General features: G+C 33.9%; 1 protein-coding gene across 5 annotated transcripts; it reads left to right on the forward strand.

Moving 5' to 3' along the window:
- Positions 1-8,609: 8,609 nt before the first annotated feature.
- On the forward strand, positions 8,610-12,722 carry LOC123885638 (dynamin-related protein 3B-like). Of its 5 annotated transcripts, none has more exons than XM_045934931.1 (6): positions 8,611-9,065; positions 9,205-9,604; positions 10,538-10,820; positions 11,051-11,069; positions 11,209-11,352; positions 12,348-12,722. In XM_045934931.1, the coding sequence occupies exons 2-5, from the start codon at positions 9,500-9,502 to the stop codon at positions 11,213-11,215; spliced, it is 414 nt and encodes a 137-aa protein (XP_045790887.1). In that variant the 5' UTR covers positions 8,611-9,065; positions 9,205-9,499; the 3' UTR covers positions 11,216-11,352; positions 12,348-12,722. The 5 variants fall into 5 exon arrangements, 4 of the variants coding, with proteins under 4 accessions (XP_045790887.1, XP_045790884.1, XP_045790886.1 ...); XM_045934930.1 differs by having other exon boundaries at positions 8,618-9,065; positions 9,218-9,604; positions 12,348-12,721; XM_045934928.1 differs by having other exon boundaries at positions 8,616-9,065; positions 9,218-9,604; positions 11,051-11,352; positions 12,348-12,624.
- Positions 12,723-18,464: the final 5,742 nt, after the last annotated feature.

Genomic DNA, 18,464 nt, shown 5'->3' on the forward strand with positions numbered 1-18,464 from the left:
ATGATATTTTTATTTTTACTTTATATACAAAGATAATTATTTTGTATTTCTTGTTCCATTTAATTTAATGTAAGATTTAATATTGATAATTTATATGTATACAAGAATGTTTTTTTTATATTATATGCAATTTAAATCGATAATTTTTTTATATTAAGGAGCTACTTTTAAATTTTCCACATAGTCTCCTAAAATTCAGAAACACCCCTACTGATATTTCATAGAGGTTTAGCCCTAGCATAAAAAAAAATAGTAAGTCACCATAAAATACCATTCTGACACGCATCAAATGCAACAATTATCAATATTTGCTACGAATATAATATAACTATCAAAGGTATCTTATATCCACAAAACACTTGTTCTATCATACTCTCTCTACATTCTTTCTCCAATTTCTTCTACTCATACTTTCTCTTAATTTCTTCATTCTTTATCTAATTTCGCTTATAAACTCTTCACACAAAAATATATATTATTGATACATTTTTTTTTTCAATTATTAATAAAATATATAAATAGGCATTATTTTTTATTTAATTCATATTTTTAAGAAATAAAAAATAAATTAATAATATATTTAATTAAAATGTTGATGTGGCGTCCATATCAACAACCTATATCAAATTAAAAGTTGTCACATCATCCTTAAATTAAAAGTTGCAACAAATTTTTTTTGTTACAATAAAGCCGAAGATCAATCTTAAGACTTATTATATATTATCCAAATTTCTGATCACTATCTAATAATTGAAAAAAATGCATGAACTAAAATTGCAAAATTATAAATTGACGAACTAAAATAAAAAATAGATAAAATAAGGATGAAAATTACAATTAAAGCTAAAAAAAATATACATAGACAAAGACTCAGCTAAGTCTCTTCAAATAATTGATTTTTGCTCCACGGATCACGGATCGTGTTATGTAATTTTCGAACCTACCAAACGTTTTTTGTAATATTTGAAAACTGATTATAAAAATGTCTATATTATTCCAAAAAAAAAAAAAAAAACTCTCTTTGGCCTTAAACGGGAGGTAGATTTTGTTTTTGGCACAAAAGTGGGAGGACGTAGATTTTTATAACTACGTTATAATAATTAAATAAATCGAAGCATGCTTATTAAATAATTTTGGAGTGGTATGTGTTAAGTAATTTAAATATTTTGGCTTAAGCTCCATATAAGACAAAAAGCAGTACTTTTGAAAGCATGCATGATAGTAGCACTAGCATGTCAGTCAACATTTTCCTGCTAAATAATTACAAAATACTAGTTCTCATTCTTTTATAAGAAACACTTTGAAAATATCACATAGACTAAGGAAACACATTTAACATTGTTATTTTCATTTAATACTCTTATAAATTTAAATTTATTCAATGTATACACTTATTTAATTACTCTTTATTCAACTAACTTACTCCCCCCGTTTCAAATTATAAGGAAAAAAACAAAAATCACACTTATTAAAAAAAGTAAAACATGATAATTTGAAATATGTTTTTGTGGGTTTTCCTTGTAATAAGTTTCATGGAAAGATGTAAAAGTAATTTTTATGGGTTGTTGTTTATTGAGAAAAGGGGAGAGAGTGAAAATTAAATACAATTTGCATTAAATTTTATGATATTAAGGAAAAAAATATCCTTGAAAATGGTTTTCCGCTTATAATTTGGGAAAGATAAAAAAAGGTTTTTTCCCTTATAATTTGGGACGGAGCGAGTACTTATTTTTAAATTCTCTCTCATAATAAATAAGGGCATAAGTGAAATTGAACATTTAAAACATTTGAAAATTGGTCAAAATTTCTTATAAAAATGACCAATTTTTTCCCCCAAAGTGTTCCTTATAAAAATGACCGGAGGGAGTAATACAAAGTTCAATATTATTTTCAAGTAGTTTAATGATTAAATTTTAGTCTCTGCATATAGTATACAATGTCTTTATCAACTGAGTTATTTTCATGAATTTGGAATCGAACCTCTAACCACACATCAGGGGCGGCCCCGAGGGGGTGCAGGCAGGGACGGAACCAGAAAAAATTGTTAAGAGTTGCGAAAATTTGTAATTCTCCATAATAGCAATATGCTTTATGTTTTTTTTTATTTTTATTTTTAGAATCAATAACTTATATCATTTCATTATTCAAAGTGGTAGTAATACAAAGTGGTAATGTCTCAAAAGTGTTAGATATTTTATAGAATAATTTATTTTAAAGTTTTTTTTTTTGATAAGCAAATAATTGAATTATAAGGAGTATAAGGTGTACTCAACCCTTACAATTCGGTGAACCTCCATTATATACTATGGAGGCAGGCTAATGGATCAATACACCAATCAGAGAACTTATAACAAGAATTGTTCCCTATACGACCTATAAACCAAAACCACGTAATAAAAATAATCTGATCCACTATGACAGACACATTAGCAACAACTCCTCTAAACATTGTGTTGTTTCGAGCACGCCATAAACTCCACGTGGTAGCTAACATAGGACACGTTTTTGTATAGTAATTAAATTAATTTATTTTAAAGTTAATTATTGTATAGTGATTAAATTAATTAATTTTTTATCAAGTCATAACATAGGACACGTTTTTGTTTTAATGCCTATTTACTTGGTTTTTTAATTTGGAGGTTTTGCTTGGTACTATTAATTGGAACATGAGTATATTATGTAAAAGAATATAGGGTAAATAGGGTTTTACACCATGCAAAATAGGAGAATTTTGCATTACCCCCTGTAAAATCAAAAGTTGTGATTCCCCCCTCGTAATATCAAGATTCTTTGTTTTACCCCCCTGAATTGACAACATGGATTTGGAATCTTAATTTTGCTGACATGGCAACCATACGTGGCTTTTTTTTTACACATGGCTTTTTTTTTTACTGTTTTTATTTATTTAATTTTTTTTTGCCACATATTGAGCTATGTCATTTAAAATAAAAAATAAAAAACAAAAAGGGGAATAACAAACAGTAAGAAACATCAACAATCTTCACCACTCTCATGGGAAGAACAAACAACAACAACCCATTCTTTCATTCAATTAAAAAAAAAAATCAAAACAACAACAACAAACTTCATCTTCAATCTTAAATTTCATCTCATTAATTCAATCTCAAACCCATAAATTCAAAACCATAAAAAACTCATAAGTTTATCAAAACATAAAATCTCACAGTTCATTCTCCACCACCGGCCACCACCATCGTTGTCGTCCATCTCTCTTTCCCACCAATTGCATCTCTCTTCCTTGCAGCATCACTCTCACTAATTTCCGCCGATTTTCAGATCTGAATTTTGTTGTTTGTTGATTGTCCAAAAAATTAAAATTAAATTAGAATTAATGATGTTTGGAGAACATGTGTTGTTGTTATTTTTCTTGAACTTGTAATTGCTAACCCAACCCATATCCTTCACCAAGATCAAAGGAATGAACACATGAGAGGTAGAGATCAGGAAGGAGAGGGATGAAGGAGTTGATTATGTTAGGGTTGTTGTTGTTGTTGGTGGTGGTTATGGAGGAGGTGAAGGAAGAGTTTGAATTGGAGGAATTGTGGAGATGATGATTTTATTTTTTTTTCGATTTAAGGATTTGAGATGAAAGTTGCTTCCTGAGATTTGATATGAAGGTTGTTTTTTGGAAAAAAAAATTGTGAGATTTGAGATGAAGATTTTTTTATTTTTTATTTATTTTAAATAACAATGATTTGGAATAATTATAATAATAAAAATAAATAAAAATTCTAAGAAAATCCACATATGCATGCCACATCATAAAAAAAAAGATTCCATGTCTAGTTGGCGAATTAGGGGGTAATTGAATGAATCTTTATATTACAGGGGGGTAATCAGAAAATTTTTTTTTGCAGGGGGTAATGCAAAATTCGCCCATTTTGCAGGGGGTAAAACCCTATTTACCCAAGAATATAAGATGGTGGTACGTGAGAGAAAAAATAATGAGAATGAGATGTGAGTAAAATATAAGTGATTAGAGCAATACTCTTAAGAAAACTTCTTCCTTTTCACATACAATTGAGTTATCTTCCTGGATTATATCACCGGTGTCTAATAAATGTCTTGCTAGTTCTGTCACCTCGGATATGATTCATATCCGGGAAGAACCTATTGAATCCTAGGGGATTTGCGCTTATGAGGCGGATAAATCCTTAAGGACAGTGCGATCAGCACGCCTTAGGTATTGTATCACGGTTGAGTATTTTGCAGGTCGTTCATGGTTTGTGCAATCACGATGAAATTACTTTACAGTTGCCGACATCAATCACCGCAATAACAAGATAAGTTTATATGAATTTTATTTCAATTTATTCTCTATAATTTTTGTTGAGTTATTTAAATTTATATGTGATTTATTATTGTGAATAGGTCCGTTTTTTACAACAAAAAGTACAACGACGAGACCAAGATAATGCCGCCCTAGCAAGTATATGAGCAACATTGTTCGCTTGTCGTTTAATAAACTTAACCATGAAGTTTGGATTACATAACAACACATTATTAATACTACGTATAAAAGTGCTAAACTCGGAACTACCGACATGTAAATGATGAATTGCATCCACTACGCTTTTAGAATGCGTCTCAAAAATAACATGAGATATGCCTCTTTATTCCAATGTCTTCATTGCTTCGAGTAAGGCTATGGACTCTCCTTCTATAATGAAACAATTTCCATCATTCCAAGTAGGTTGTGCTAGCACGAATCGACCCATGTGATCACGCAAACACCAACCCGCGCTTGTCTTATTAAGTTCTTTGTGGAATCCCGCGACAACATTACACTTAATTATATCAACCAATGCTCGGTTTCTTCCGTCTCATCAGTTGCTGCTGTTGTTGTTCGTCTAAACCACCATGCTGCTGCTGCTGTTCTGCTAAACCACCACGCTGCACCTGCTGAATCGCAGCCCACTCCTCTCATAGGTATCGCGCTTTGAGGCCTAAATTATGTCCCGTCTCGTGAGAATCATTCCACACTTTATTGTTTCTATTATTTCACAATACCCAAACAAGCATAGCAAATATTCCGGCTATGTCTTTGTCTACTGTGGAACATAGCGTGTGAATAATATCCTTAACTAGCCCAACCTGCATAATGTATGGCTGTATATGATGTGGTTCAATCCTGCAACATGACAATCTTGAATACTAATTAATATCACAACCAAATAGTACATGCCAATCATCTTCCATATCATGGTTACACATTGGACATGATAGTGTCCTACGGGTTGGAAGGCAGCCTTTACTGATACGCCATAACAAATTACTCACCCTACAATAAGTGTCATGAATAAACACAAGATACAAGAAATAATAAAGTTGATGAAATCAAATTTACAACTCAAACGTTGAAGAAAAATTGAATCACAACTTCAACGTAACATGAAGAATCAATATACATGTTAAGTTGTTAACCATATTGTTGGGAATTTGCCTTAGAATTGATGCTGAAAACCCAAAAACAGGAAAAAGCAGAAAACTGGTGTTGCTGTCAACTGAGCCGGGCGCAGGATTGCTTAGCCGGGCGCAGGAAGCTTTCAGGAAAAGCAGTTGGCTGCTGCCATATGCGCCGAGCGCAGACCATGCTGAGCCGGGCGCGGGTGCGCAAGTATATATGAGCTGTTTGCGTTTTCTGAGGTACAAGGTGTGTTTTTTTAGGGTTTCTAAGGCCAACAAAAGGCTAGGGTTAATAGAGTAACATTTTGGGAAGACTCTAGGGTTGGAGAAACATTCTATCATCTTGGGAAACACTTGTAATTGAATTTCTTGGTCACGGGAAGAAATTCGGGACTTGGGTAGAATTAGGGAATTTCTAATTCTTGTAACTCTTGTGGTGAGAATTTCTTTGTAATCAAGTTGAATCATTCATAGTGGAACGGAGAGCTCTCTCTCCCCCAGACTAGGTCATTATTGGACCGAACTGGGTAAACAATTTAATCGTGTTCTTTATCGCTTTTCATAGTTTTAGCTTTTGTTGTTTAATTGCTCATTCATTGTTGTTTTGGTTGCTTCAATTCATTTGTCCCACACATCAAAAGTATTATTGGTGTGGTTTTCGATCCGAATTCACAACAATTGGCGCCCACTGTGGGACAAAGGGTAAATTGGATTAAGTACCATGGATTCAAAATGGGTTATCGAGGGACTTTTCGGAAACAATTTGGAATTGTGGAAAGTGAAGATGAGAGCAAGCGCAATTTTAAGGTTCGGGATGATGGATAAAACACGACGTGTTGTTATCTGGTGCCTCGGAGGTAAAAATCTAATGGAGATCGCGATGGTGAAGAACAAGGTCGGTCTGGAGAGGCGGTGGAATAATACTCGGTAAAGGCATGGAGAGGCGGTGGAACAATACTCGGTAACGGCCTAGAGAGGCGGTGGAATAATACTCGGTTACAAGGTGGAGGACATAGTGGATATACCGGTTTAAGGCTTTGGTGGAGGAATCTCGGTTTGAGGTGGAGGTACACCAAAGTGGTATGGCTATGGAGACCTTGTGTGGAAGCAACGGTGATCAAGCTTGGTAACTTGTTAGACTGCGGGAGGTAGTTGGACACAAGGAGAGTTTGAGGTTGCAGCTTGTGAAACCACCTAAAAATTCCAAGGTTGGTTGGAGGCAAGCATATCTTCAAGAGCACGGAAAGCTACAATCCGGGGTTTGAAGAGGGTACGGTGTAGCTTGTGGGTTGTCCTAAAAATCCAAGGGCAATTGGAGGCAAGCATTTTTCGGGAGTACGGAGAGGTAGACTCCGGGGGCCGAATAGGTGTGGTGTAAACAAGTGGAGCAGCAAGGTGGTTGATGGGAAGTTGGCACCATCATCAATTAAAAGGCAAGGTGGAGATTGTTGGGAATTTGCCTTAGAATTGATGCTGAAAACCCAAAAACAGGAAAAAGCAGAAAACTGGTGTTGCTGTCAACTGAGCCGGGCGCAGGAAGCTTTCAGGAAAAGCAGTTGGCTGCTGCCATATGCGCCGAGCGCAAACCATGCTGAGCCGGGCGCGGGTGCGCGAGTATATATGAGCTGTTTGCGTTTTCTGAGGTACAAGGTGTGTTTTTTTAGGGTTTCTAAGGCCAACAAAAGGCTAGGGTTAATAGAGTAACATCTTGGGAAGACTCTAGGGTTGGAGAAACATTCTATCATCTTGGGAAACACTTGTAATTGAATTTCTTGGTCACAGGAAGAAATTCGGGACTTGGGTAGAATTAGGGAATTTCTAATTCTTGTAACTCTTGTGGTGAGAATTTCTTTGTAATCAAGTTGAATCATTCATAGTGGAACGGAGAGCTCTCTCTCCCCCAGACTAGGTCATTATTGGACCGAACTGGGTAAACAATTTAATCGTGTTCTTTATCGCTTTTCATAGTTTTAGCTTTTGTTGTTTAATTGCTCATTCATTGTTGTTTTGGTTGCTTCAATTCATTTGTCCCACACATCAAAAGTATTATTAGTGTGGTTTTCGATCCGAATTCACAACACACATAATATGAATGATATATCCTTTCACTTGTTTACCATGAAGAATCAACTCAATAAAATTGAATAACATAATAGCATGCATGAGCTATTATTGTGCATTGCACAACTAAATCCCAACTACCCCATTACATCAACCTAAACTTTACCAAATATTGGGAAATTAAAAATAAAAGTTCTGTAGTTTCATTAAAATCACATTCGGCTGCACATATATATACTCCCTCCGTGCCTAAATATAAGAGCTAGTTTGATTAATGCACGTATGCCAACGCATAATTTTGATCACTAATATATTTAATTCTCTATTAGTAAAAATTATAAAAATTTGATATTTTAAAAATATTCATCAAAATAAATCAAACAAGATCTTATATGCTAATATTTATATTCACGGGCAAATCCACCGCCCGGAGAGCCTGGGCACGTGCCCGGGCTCGCCCAAAATATTTTTGATGTTATTTGAGAGTTTTTGTTCGGAACTTAAAATTTAAGCATCTATTGAGAAAAAATAAGGTTAGATTCGTGTTTAGTGCGAAAAGTCGAGGGAAATAATATACTCGTTTGCACGTTTTGAAAATCCGGCGAGAACTCCGGTGGTGAAACCACCGTGCCAGAGTTGCAGAATTGTTGTCGGACAAAGGAAGAAGATGAAGATTCATCATCAACCTTCAGGTTTATAACCTGACCGTTGGATCTAACACGCAGGATCTAAAGATTCAGATTTGTTTCGAATTTGTTAAATCATGGCCATCGGATAGATCAGAAGGCTCAGAGCTGAGAGCTGTATCACGCGCCATAGATCAGCATTATGCTGGATTGTATTTTGTTTGGTTTTCAGCAGAAACCGGAGGTGGACTGTATTTTGTTTAATTGAATAGCCTTATGTTAAATTCTGGTTCCAATACCAAATATATATATCTTTCACATTTAATTTCCTGCAAAACAAACATTTGACAATAATAACTCATTCTTCTTGGAATTACTCTGTCCATTGCACTAGTACAAATATGACATATTATACAAGTAGTTTACATCTGACGAGCATATGTCAGATGTAAAATGCTATATGGGGTAGTCTTTTCATCTGGTTTCAATATCCACAGATGTAAAAAATATATAGACAAAACGTTTTACATCTAGCCACAATATCCCCAGATGCAAAGCTAAACGCGGTGGCAATCCTGTAATTATGGTAAAAATTGTCTAAAATAATTTCACATATGACCATAATATCCCCGGATGTAAAAAGACTTCAAGTGATTAATAATTGATCTCCTTCATCTCTCACTGCTCACTCGAACCCTAGCGACCGGCCTCATCTCTCACGATCGATCTCATCTTCTCTCTCAGATCTCACTCGAACTCGGCGGCCTCATCTCTCTCACGATCGATCTCGTCTTCTCTCTCACTGATCTCACGTACTCGCTCATCTATGTCGTCTCTCTGTCTCACTGAAACATGAATTGAAGGCTGAAACGGAAATTCCAAAACCCAGTTAAACACAAATTGAAGGCTGAAACACATCTCTGTCATCTCTAGCTGAAACCCAGAGAAAAGGTCAAACCCTAATTTACTCATGAATTATGAATATTTTTTTTTATTATTATGAATAAATTTTTTAGTTGGGTTTTTGAGTTCAGTGATATTTTGTTCAATTTGGCTTCAATCACTATTCATTCTATTTTTATGCATAAAGCTTCTTTTTTTAGGTTTAATTGGTAGTGCATTTGCATGGAAGGGTTGATTTGGTTAGGTCAAGATGTTCACTGAAGGACTTGACAAAAACCCATTTAGATGGGTCAGACACTACAAGAAAAATTGAAGGCAGCGACAGTCCATTTGAGGCACTAGGAAGTCAACCGTCGCCGCTCAGCTCAACAACGACGTTTATTGCGGCATTCATTCAACCGCCGTTGGTGTGTGTCAATCTCGGCAGTTCTAGTGGTAAAGCGGCGGCAGTCTAATTGGGTACAGCGGCGGCTAGATTAGGAATGAGAAATGAAAATTTCACTCCCCTCTCTCTTATTCTCTGGCACGAAAATTTCACATCGCACGACCCCTTGTTTTCAATTTCATGTGGTTGTTTTCAATTTCAGGTGATGAAATTTTTATATGAATTGAGACAAATTTCTATAATTTTTCTATGTTTTAGGTTTTTGGAAAATTTTGATTTGTTTCTTTGATTGATTGAATAAATATAGACAATAGGGATGAAAGTCAACAATTTCATGTTAAAGTTTGGTTTTTTATGATGCTTGATCTTTTAATTCTTCATAAAGAGTATGAAAATGAAATGAGTATTTTTAATTTGGGGGTTATTTAGTTTTGATTCAAATTGGAACTGTGTTCTGTTCTTTATTTTTTTGTTAGTTTATCTCGTTAACTATTATTACTGATATAAGGATTGTCACTTATGTGCCTTTCGTACTTTCCCTCATAAGCTCCAGATATCTTTACAGTTCTTTGAGCTTGTTGATGATTATATTCAATCTGAAATAAATAAGCCTCCAATGCAGGCAACTTGCACAGTAAGATTTTCATATGAAGCAATATCTAGTTTATTTTATGTTAGTGCCCCATTTGACATTGTCACACATTGAAGAGAGACATACATGCTTTACTCAACTTTTGACTTGTTCTTATTTCCCCTGACATAAAGGTAGAGTCTTATATGGTTATTTATGAGGTGACGTAAAAGTGGTTATTTTCCTTTTTGTATGAACAATCAACAGCCAATGAAGTTGCTGATTTATTTTATCAATTATGGAATTTGTCATATTGAGTTGCATTAGTTTATGGCACAACAAATAGAAAATGATAAATTTGCTTGATTTTATCTTTTATGTGTGAAGTTACTGCAAGAAATTCCATTAACTATCTAAGTTGCACCTTATGGCTGGAGAGAAGAGGGTAGTTTTGAAGCCTTGATGAGTAAGGAGAGGCTAGGGGATCTCAAATATGCTGAGTGTCATTGTATTCTTCTGATCTCCTATCTCATTGTTGACTTGTATATCATTATCTTTCTGTAGGCTGAAACTGATAGGGAAGCTGGAGACAATAAGGGTGTCTCGGACAGCCAGATTCGTTTGAAGATTTTTTCACCAAATGTTCTGGACATGACACTTGTAGATCTCCCAGGCATTACAAAGGTTCCTGTTGGTGACCAGCCTTCTGATATTGAGACCCGGATCAGAACAATGATCATGTCATATATAAAAGAGCCGTCCTGTCTTATTCTAGCTGTCACACCGGCAAATTCAGATTTGGGTAATTCAGATGCTCTTCAGATGGCTGGGGTGGCTGATCCTGAGGGTATGCTTTTGCTTCCATATTCCAAAAGCATTGAATTTTTTTTCTATATTTCTTTAATTGGTTTTAAATTGTCATATATATGATGCAAGTACTAGAACGATCGTTGTAATTACAAAGGTTCAGTATACTATTCTCATTTAACATTATATTATGCGTATCTTTGTGGATTTTGTTAAATGCTGTCGAGTAAGTCATTCTGACAGTGTTAGGCACATATTTTTGTTATGTAGTTGGATATCATGGACAGAGGTATTATTCTTCACTCATTACTGTTTTTCATGTTTTTATCATAATGGATTTCTTTTAATTATCCTTATTACTTGAAAAGTTGCGATTTTTGTTGCTGATGTTGTTTTGTTATTGTTTTTGTTGTGTTGTTTGTTGTTAGAATGTGATGATTTCTGGGTGATAGGTCTTTCAAAGGCCAGATTATAGGTCTCATTTACGCAACTCAGTACCTACGAGTCCCTCTTATACTTTTTAACTCCGTCTTCATTATTGTAAAGTTCGTTTCTGGGTGATGTCTAGCAAGGTGAGATGTCAATACTTATAGCTATGCACATTCTTTTAATTTTTCTGTGTAGATTGTAGAATATAGTAATAATAATCATAGCAACAACATTATAACACAAGCTGCAATACATTTACAAATGGACCAAATGTAGTTAACTTGATGTGTTTAGTTCACTGCATGGGTCTTCAGTCATTTTATTTTTCCTTTCTGGATATTGGCAACAACATGAAATAACTTAAAGAGCAAAGCAATACTCTCTTGCACACTTATTATTAGGTAAAATTCACGGGAATCTCTTTAGTATAGAATTGTGTCCCACGAAATAGGGAATGAAACATAATGTGATTTAGTGGTATCCGCGTGATTTTGTTTAATACAATATCAAAAGTGTGTTATAGAGTGTGCATTAGCCTATCTAGCTTGAACTTGAAGTATGGTTGTTTTGCCACTAATTATTTTAGTTTTGAATGCTTAGCTAAATTTGGTGCTTGTTTGGCAGTTATAAGTAAATTTTTATTAGATTAAGATATAGTTTTGACCACAGGAAAAATAAAATAAATAAATAGCTGCAAACTTACCTAGTTGGTTATAGTGAAGTTCAAATCTAAAGCTAGCTTGTTCAGCAAACCTTAAGCCACTAATGTCTACCTTAACATTTTTGTCTCCCATCTTCCATTCTCACACACAGTTTGAAGAGAATATGGTTGTTTATTTTTTATAGTAAAGGGATCATGCTGTGAAGTATAAGGAAGTAACATAATGTCTAGCACTGATGTTTATTTTTATCTTCTTAATGTTTATTTTTATCTCCACAATCTCTCTGTAATCTAAGTAACAATTTTATAAATGTGGACATTTCCTATAAATGTGCAAGCACAGCAACAATAGCAAAGAATGGAGATTTGTTTTGTATTTGGAATTATAATGGCAAAATAGCACACGATGACATCATTTTAATCCTAGCTTTCTCACTTCTCATATGCTTCATTCTTGATCATGTATATGTATTGTAGGTGTTCGATGATCCCACGTCATTAACCGAGGAGCTGTATAAATTGCGAAACAGCTGGGCTACTTGTTTTCTTGACCTGTACAATCCCGAGGTAGATTATGATGTTGCCGATGATGAGGCTTAGGAGCTAGCTAGTTACAATGGATTCACATTAATTAGGATGTTTTGAATTGTAATGACTTGTATTTTGCTTGAATGTTATAACATTTTGGATTGTTGGTATTTTGCTTGAATTGTAAGACTTGGTATTTTATTTGAATTGTAATGACTTGGTTGAATGTAATTGTATTTTGGTTGAATGTTGAATTGTAATGCTATTTTGGTTTTAAAATATATATAAAAGGTTTTAAAATATATATAAAAAAAAAAAAAAAAACGCAGGATTTTGAAGAAAAAAAATTAAATAAAGTTACTATTTCACATCTGGTGACTTGGTCAGATGTAAAAGGTCCAATTTAATTAAAAAAATAAAAAATAAAAAATTGGTCAGCTGAAACAGGAGAACAGAGGTAAAAGGGGATACTTTTACATCTGGCGAATGTCAGATGTAAAAAGCGTAAACTTACTACTTCTTGTACGTCTACCTCTGACTAGGGTCAGATGTAAAATGGGGTTTTGGCCAGATGTAAAAAGTGTTTTCTGTACTAGTGTTGAAACAAGTTTCTTCTCCACCTCCAGATTCAACAATTCTTTCGTTGTTTCATGTTGATTAGTTGCCAAACTTAAAAACCTACTAAACATATCCTTGAATACTTCCTCTCCCGTCAACCAAGGGTTATACCGAAAAGATGTATCGCTACCAACTTCAATGACCTTTGAGAGTTCAGTTCGCACCGTCGACCGCTAGTGAAAGTTAGTTTTGAGTGGGACAGCCGGAAGTCGAGGGTGTTCCGAAAACCAACAATCAACAACCAAAGCTTCCACTTCCACCTCATCCGCACCTCATCCGCACGCAAACAACTACTGGCCACCCCATATTTATTTTCTAAAATTTTGAACCACAATTCCTCTCCCTCTCACCTTTGATCCTCCAACACCACTTATTTCCTCCGTAACACTTTATAAGCAAAATTGACTTTTAGTTCATTGAAAATTTAATGTATTGGACTATAATATAGTCCAAATATATTAAATTTACAATGAACCTAAAAAGTCGAAAATTCTCTAAATGGATTTTTCATTTTCAAAAAGAATATAATTGACAATGTTTAGTTCCAGATTATCCCCTTTCCTGAAATCAAGGTTATCAAAACAGGACCGGACCGGCCGGTCGGACCGGTCGGACCGTGAACCGGTCATGAAAACGGTTCGGTTTTGAGCAAAAAACGGATAGGAAACCGACCGGCAAAAAAACGTGTGAACCGGGGTCGAACCGGGTTGAACCGACGAACCGGCCGGGCGGTTCAAGCGGTTTTGCAGTTTTTTTTTTTTAAAAAAAAAAGAAGGGCAAAACGACGTCGTTTTAATTTTTTTTTTTTAAAAAAAAACTGAAACAAAACAACGACGTCGTAGGAATAGGAAAGATTTTTGTTTTTCATCTATTCTTCATTTGGTTTGAATTATTTTATTTTGACTTGTGATATTTTATCTTTTTAATGTGTGAAATTATGAAATATTGAGCAATTATTCATATATATTTATTTATATATTAATTAAAATATATATTTAATTTAAAACGGTTCGACCCCGATTGAACCCGATCCGACCAATTGAACCTTGAACCGGTGAGCTCGCCGGTTCGATGACCGGTCCGGTTCTGACAACCTTGCCTGAAATAGATCTTGGTCGAGTAATAAAAATGTTGCTTATAAAATTTCACGGAGAGAGTATCTAACTAAGTATGGTTAAATGCTTTAAGATTTCGAATCCTCATTTTCTTTTGGCAAACAAATAGTTTCCCACTTAACCTACTACTCATGTATTTTTCAAGCCATACCACCACTATCCAACAATATTTTTTTTAAAATAAAGACATCATTTTAGAAATGATACATGAACGAGCTTTGAAGGAAAAAAAAAAACAAGTTATTAGAGCAAACAAGTCAACTGTTAAGAGAATAAGTTGACCTCTTATAGATAAATTAGACCTCTTTCAAAAAGACAAATAGGCTTTATTTTATCAAACCAGATTTCAAAAAATAGGATTATCACCGATAGATAAACTCAAATAATTAAGCAGAGTTTGATCTAATTACAATTTAATACTTTAGATGATTCATTAATCCATTGATTATCAATAGTCATGCTCATGAACATGTTTTTTAAGACGTGCTCATGAACATGTTATTATTGATCTTTATTACTATAAAGATGATTGATCTTCGTTTCTCAATATAGAATCCGTTAAACTAGTTAACGTCTTAATATCTCAATGTTTTGTTTGAATTGTTTTATTAAATTATTAAATGTTAGCTCAATTAATGAGTTGAAAATTTACATAATATAATTTTTTTTATAAGCTAAGAGCATCTAAGTGTCAAGGACAAGGAGTGAATAGACATCCAACTAAGTTGGAATATTTAAACACTCTTATCGTATACCTATATCTCATCATAATATAATTTCACACTACAAGAAAAACAGTGTATACCCACGGCCATTTTTATCATTACCCACGGCTTAGCCTTGAGTATATGAAAGTTACCCACGGCATACCCACGGCATCGGTCCGTGGCATTTTGCTTCGTTGGTAATTCGCTATCCAGGAAAATGCCGTGGGTAAAGTTACCCACGCATTACCCACGGCCTAGTCCACGTTATTACTCGAGACTTAGCCGTGACTAATACCCACGGCATTACCATCAATGTCTCTTTCACACGGCTTTACCATCAGAACCTAGAAAAGGTTTAGACCAGTATTTCTACGGTATTGCCGTGGGTAATGTCAATTTTTTTTTTTTTTTACTTTCTTAACCTGTTCCAAAAAAACTAAACAACTGAAACAATTGTCAAGAGTTGCTTACTCCAATTTCATCCAACATCAGAACCAATTCCAAACAAACTAAACCATAACTAAATTTAAAATTAATCAAATTGTGTTATCAAAAGATCACTTCATCAAACTAAAATGTATTGTTAACAAAAATTGACACTATAACAAGTGTCAAAATAAACAAATTAGAAACTAGCAATTTCGACAAAAGATGTAGCCACAAGTCTAAGCTTAATCGGTAATAATAACAAAATGCACCGTTAATAATCTAAGCATAAGATGAAGTCATAATAACAACACAAACTAAATATCAATTTTCCTCGTTATCCTCGGATTCATCCTCAGACCCTTCCTCGGATCCATCCTCGGATCCATCCTCGGACCCATCCTCGGACTCATCCTCATCCTCAAATCATAGATATTTCAAAATCTCAGTTTAGATTTAAGGGAAAGTTCTACATTATGTCACATACAAACACACAACTATTTTTATACTTTTACAGTAACATACATTAAGTTTGCTTAATAATTAAACTACTTTAGTGGCTCTGTGCTGATCTTCTAGAAAATTTAGCAGCTTTTGTCAAAATGGTTGTAATATAGAGGGAGACTAGACTGAGAAGAAGAGGAAATAGAGGTAGAAAACTTGATACAAGAGAGCAAGTGCTTCATTGTAGAAGAAATGAAGTTGTTGGAAACTTGGAGGGGGAAACACAGTAATGGATTATAACTTTCTTCTAAGTAGATTCTGAATAAGCTGAAACTTGATTGTACAAATAAATAGTATGAACAACGATCTCCATGATTAAGTTGAGTGTTAATGCAATTGTAGAAGCAAAATTTGCAAATGGTCAAAGGATGGATAAATATATGCAAATGATGAGAAAATGATAGTTCTTTTTTTTAATCGGAAAATATAATGTTTTGGGAAAAAAATGTACTGTAATACTAATAATCTATTGATTTGTTTGCTTTTTACACCTCAACATACTGATAACGCTAACGTCTTATTTCCAAGTTTGTGGCTGTTTTTTAAAGGCTCAAAGCAGCTTTATAAAGACCAGTCTTTTTCTTGTCGACAATGAATGATGCAATTGTACTACACATTTGAAGAAAGAATCTAATCCCTCAATTTTTACTCAGCAAATCCTTAATAACTTAGTTTTGAATTACTCAACAATATTACTAATTCATGTGACTGTGTTGGTTATTTTGGGACATAGTGTTTTTGGGACATAGTGAAATTAAGTTACTAAAAAAAGGATTCAAAGAGCTAAAAACAACCTAGACAGCAGCAAAAAGCTAGACCATCATCTTTCTCCATCAATTGAAACATGGATCAAATCTTATTGTATGAAACCAAGACCAAATCACAAAACAATGCAGGAAAATGCTAAAAAAAACCTAAACAACAGATTATAAAATTCCAACAAATTAACTAAGAGCAAATCCCATAAAATTTCATGTCTACCAACAACAACAAAGTTGATTCTAAGCTTCACAGAACAACATTATATCATTCAAGTAGAAGAATAAGAAGATTGAGAAGTAAGGATTAAACTCACTGTTCGAATTGAGAGGGAAGAAAACGGCGCTGCTGGGTCTTCGTAGTAGCTGAGACGGTCGCGCCGACTGAGTGGGTCGTCGGAGATGAGAGCGAGACGGTGCTTGAGCTGCGTTATCGCCGTATAGCTGAGAGGGAGACGGTGCTAGCTTGAGCTGTGTTGCAATGGGAAAGTGAAAAGGAAAGGAAAGGAAAGGGTATAAAGTAATAACTTTAAGATAAAAATTAATTATAATTATATTTTATAATTTTATATACGAAAATTCCGTGGGAAACCAAAATTATTTTTTATCAATACAGACGGATATGCCGTGGGAACAGTTAAAAGACAGATAAAATTATATTTTATACATACATACGGAAATGCCGTGGATACCAAAAATTATATTTTATACTTACATACGGATATGCCGTGGGTAACAAAAAGTCTATTTTTGCGCCAACCTTTTTTAGGTGGGAACAACATTTTCGTGAAAAAAAGTTAGAGGGAAAGAATAGTTTTCTTATTTTTACCTTATCCATGGCCAAGCCGTGGGTATTATCCACGGAAAACAGCCCTGGGTAAAAAAGCCGTGGGTATGTGCAATTTTTCTTGTAGTGTCACTAAAACTTAAACCGGGGAAAGAAAAAAAAAACTTAAACTGAAATTCTATGAACCTCATACATTGCATCGTTTATAAATTACAAGAATATTTTATTTTCTATAAAAATTAGAGACTTCTTTTTATTTATTTTTTTGAACAAAAATGCAAATTATAAAAAGTTATTTTTTATTTTTTTCCTTAAAAAAAAAAAAGAAATTATTTTCTATAATAATTTGATACGATGGTTAATCTATTTAAAGCTACTACCTGGTTACGTTGATTTTAATTTTTTAAAAAAGGTTTTCATTAAAAAAAAGGCTATTGTCTGCCAAAAGAAGTAATCCAAATTACCCTTTTTTATGGGTAACTTGTCTTACTCGAGCACCCCATTGTTCACGATGAAAATAAATAAATTTATTCTATAAAAAAATAAAATTTGCACACAACACCAAAATGATAGACTATCAAGCATCTAGCACTTCAAAAGAGACAACATGATCTCAATTATTTGTATAATAATTTAACTAAATTTTTGTTTTGATTTGAGTTTTGAATTGGTAATCTTAAAGCTCATGTGGTTGAACATTGAATTTTAATGGGTGATTTCTCATCTCTTTTCTTGTACGTTTAAATTTGTCAAAATACACTACGAAAATTTGTTTCAAGTAAAATACTAAATTTTAGGTGGGGTTAGATGAGTAATCACCATGTTAACGTTGTAATATGACCTAGTGGTAAATTGGGCTAGATGGAACATAAATGAGAGATGATGGCTTCTCTTTAGGCCTCTCAATATTCTTTTTTTTTTCCCTCGAAAATTTATTATTGCCCTTGAAAAAAAATTTGAAACACAGAAACCAAAGTTTTTCTAGTTCAAATTCAGGAAACAAAAACTAAAAAAAAATTTCACGGCAAAAAAAATTCGGTAACCAGAAACCAAAATTTTTATCGAAGGGCAAAAAAGAAAATCCAAAAAGGAAAAAAGAATCATGGGAGGCCTAAAGAGAAGCTAACATGAGAAAGGTGATTGCTCTGCTC

Source organism: Trifolium pratense, linkage group LG5, assembly GCF_020283565.1.
Source record: "Trifolium pratense cultivar HEN17-A07 linkage group LG5, ARS_RC_1.1, whole genome shotgun sequence".
Taxonomy (NCBI): Eukaryota; Viridiplantae; Streptophyta; class Magnoliopsida; order Fabales; family Fabaceae; genus Trifolium; species Trifolium pratense.

Excerpts from the sequence above, each read along its gene's own strand:
- LOC123885638 (XM_045934928.1), top strand. The coding sequence starts at position 9,500 with ATGAGAAATGAAAATTTCACTCCCCTCTCTCTTATTCTCTGGCACGAA. Across the intron at positions 9,605-10,537 it reads GTGGTTGTTTTCAATTTCAG|GCTGAAACTGATAGGGAAGC; the intron begins GTGATGAAATTT and ends ATCTTTCTGTAG. Across the intron at positions 10,821-11,050 it reads TGGGGTGGCTGATCCTGAGG|TTGGATATCATGGACAGAGG; the intron begins GTATGCTTTTGC and ends TTTGTTATGTAG.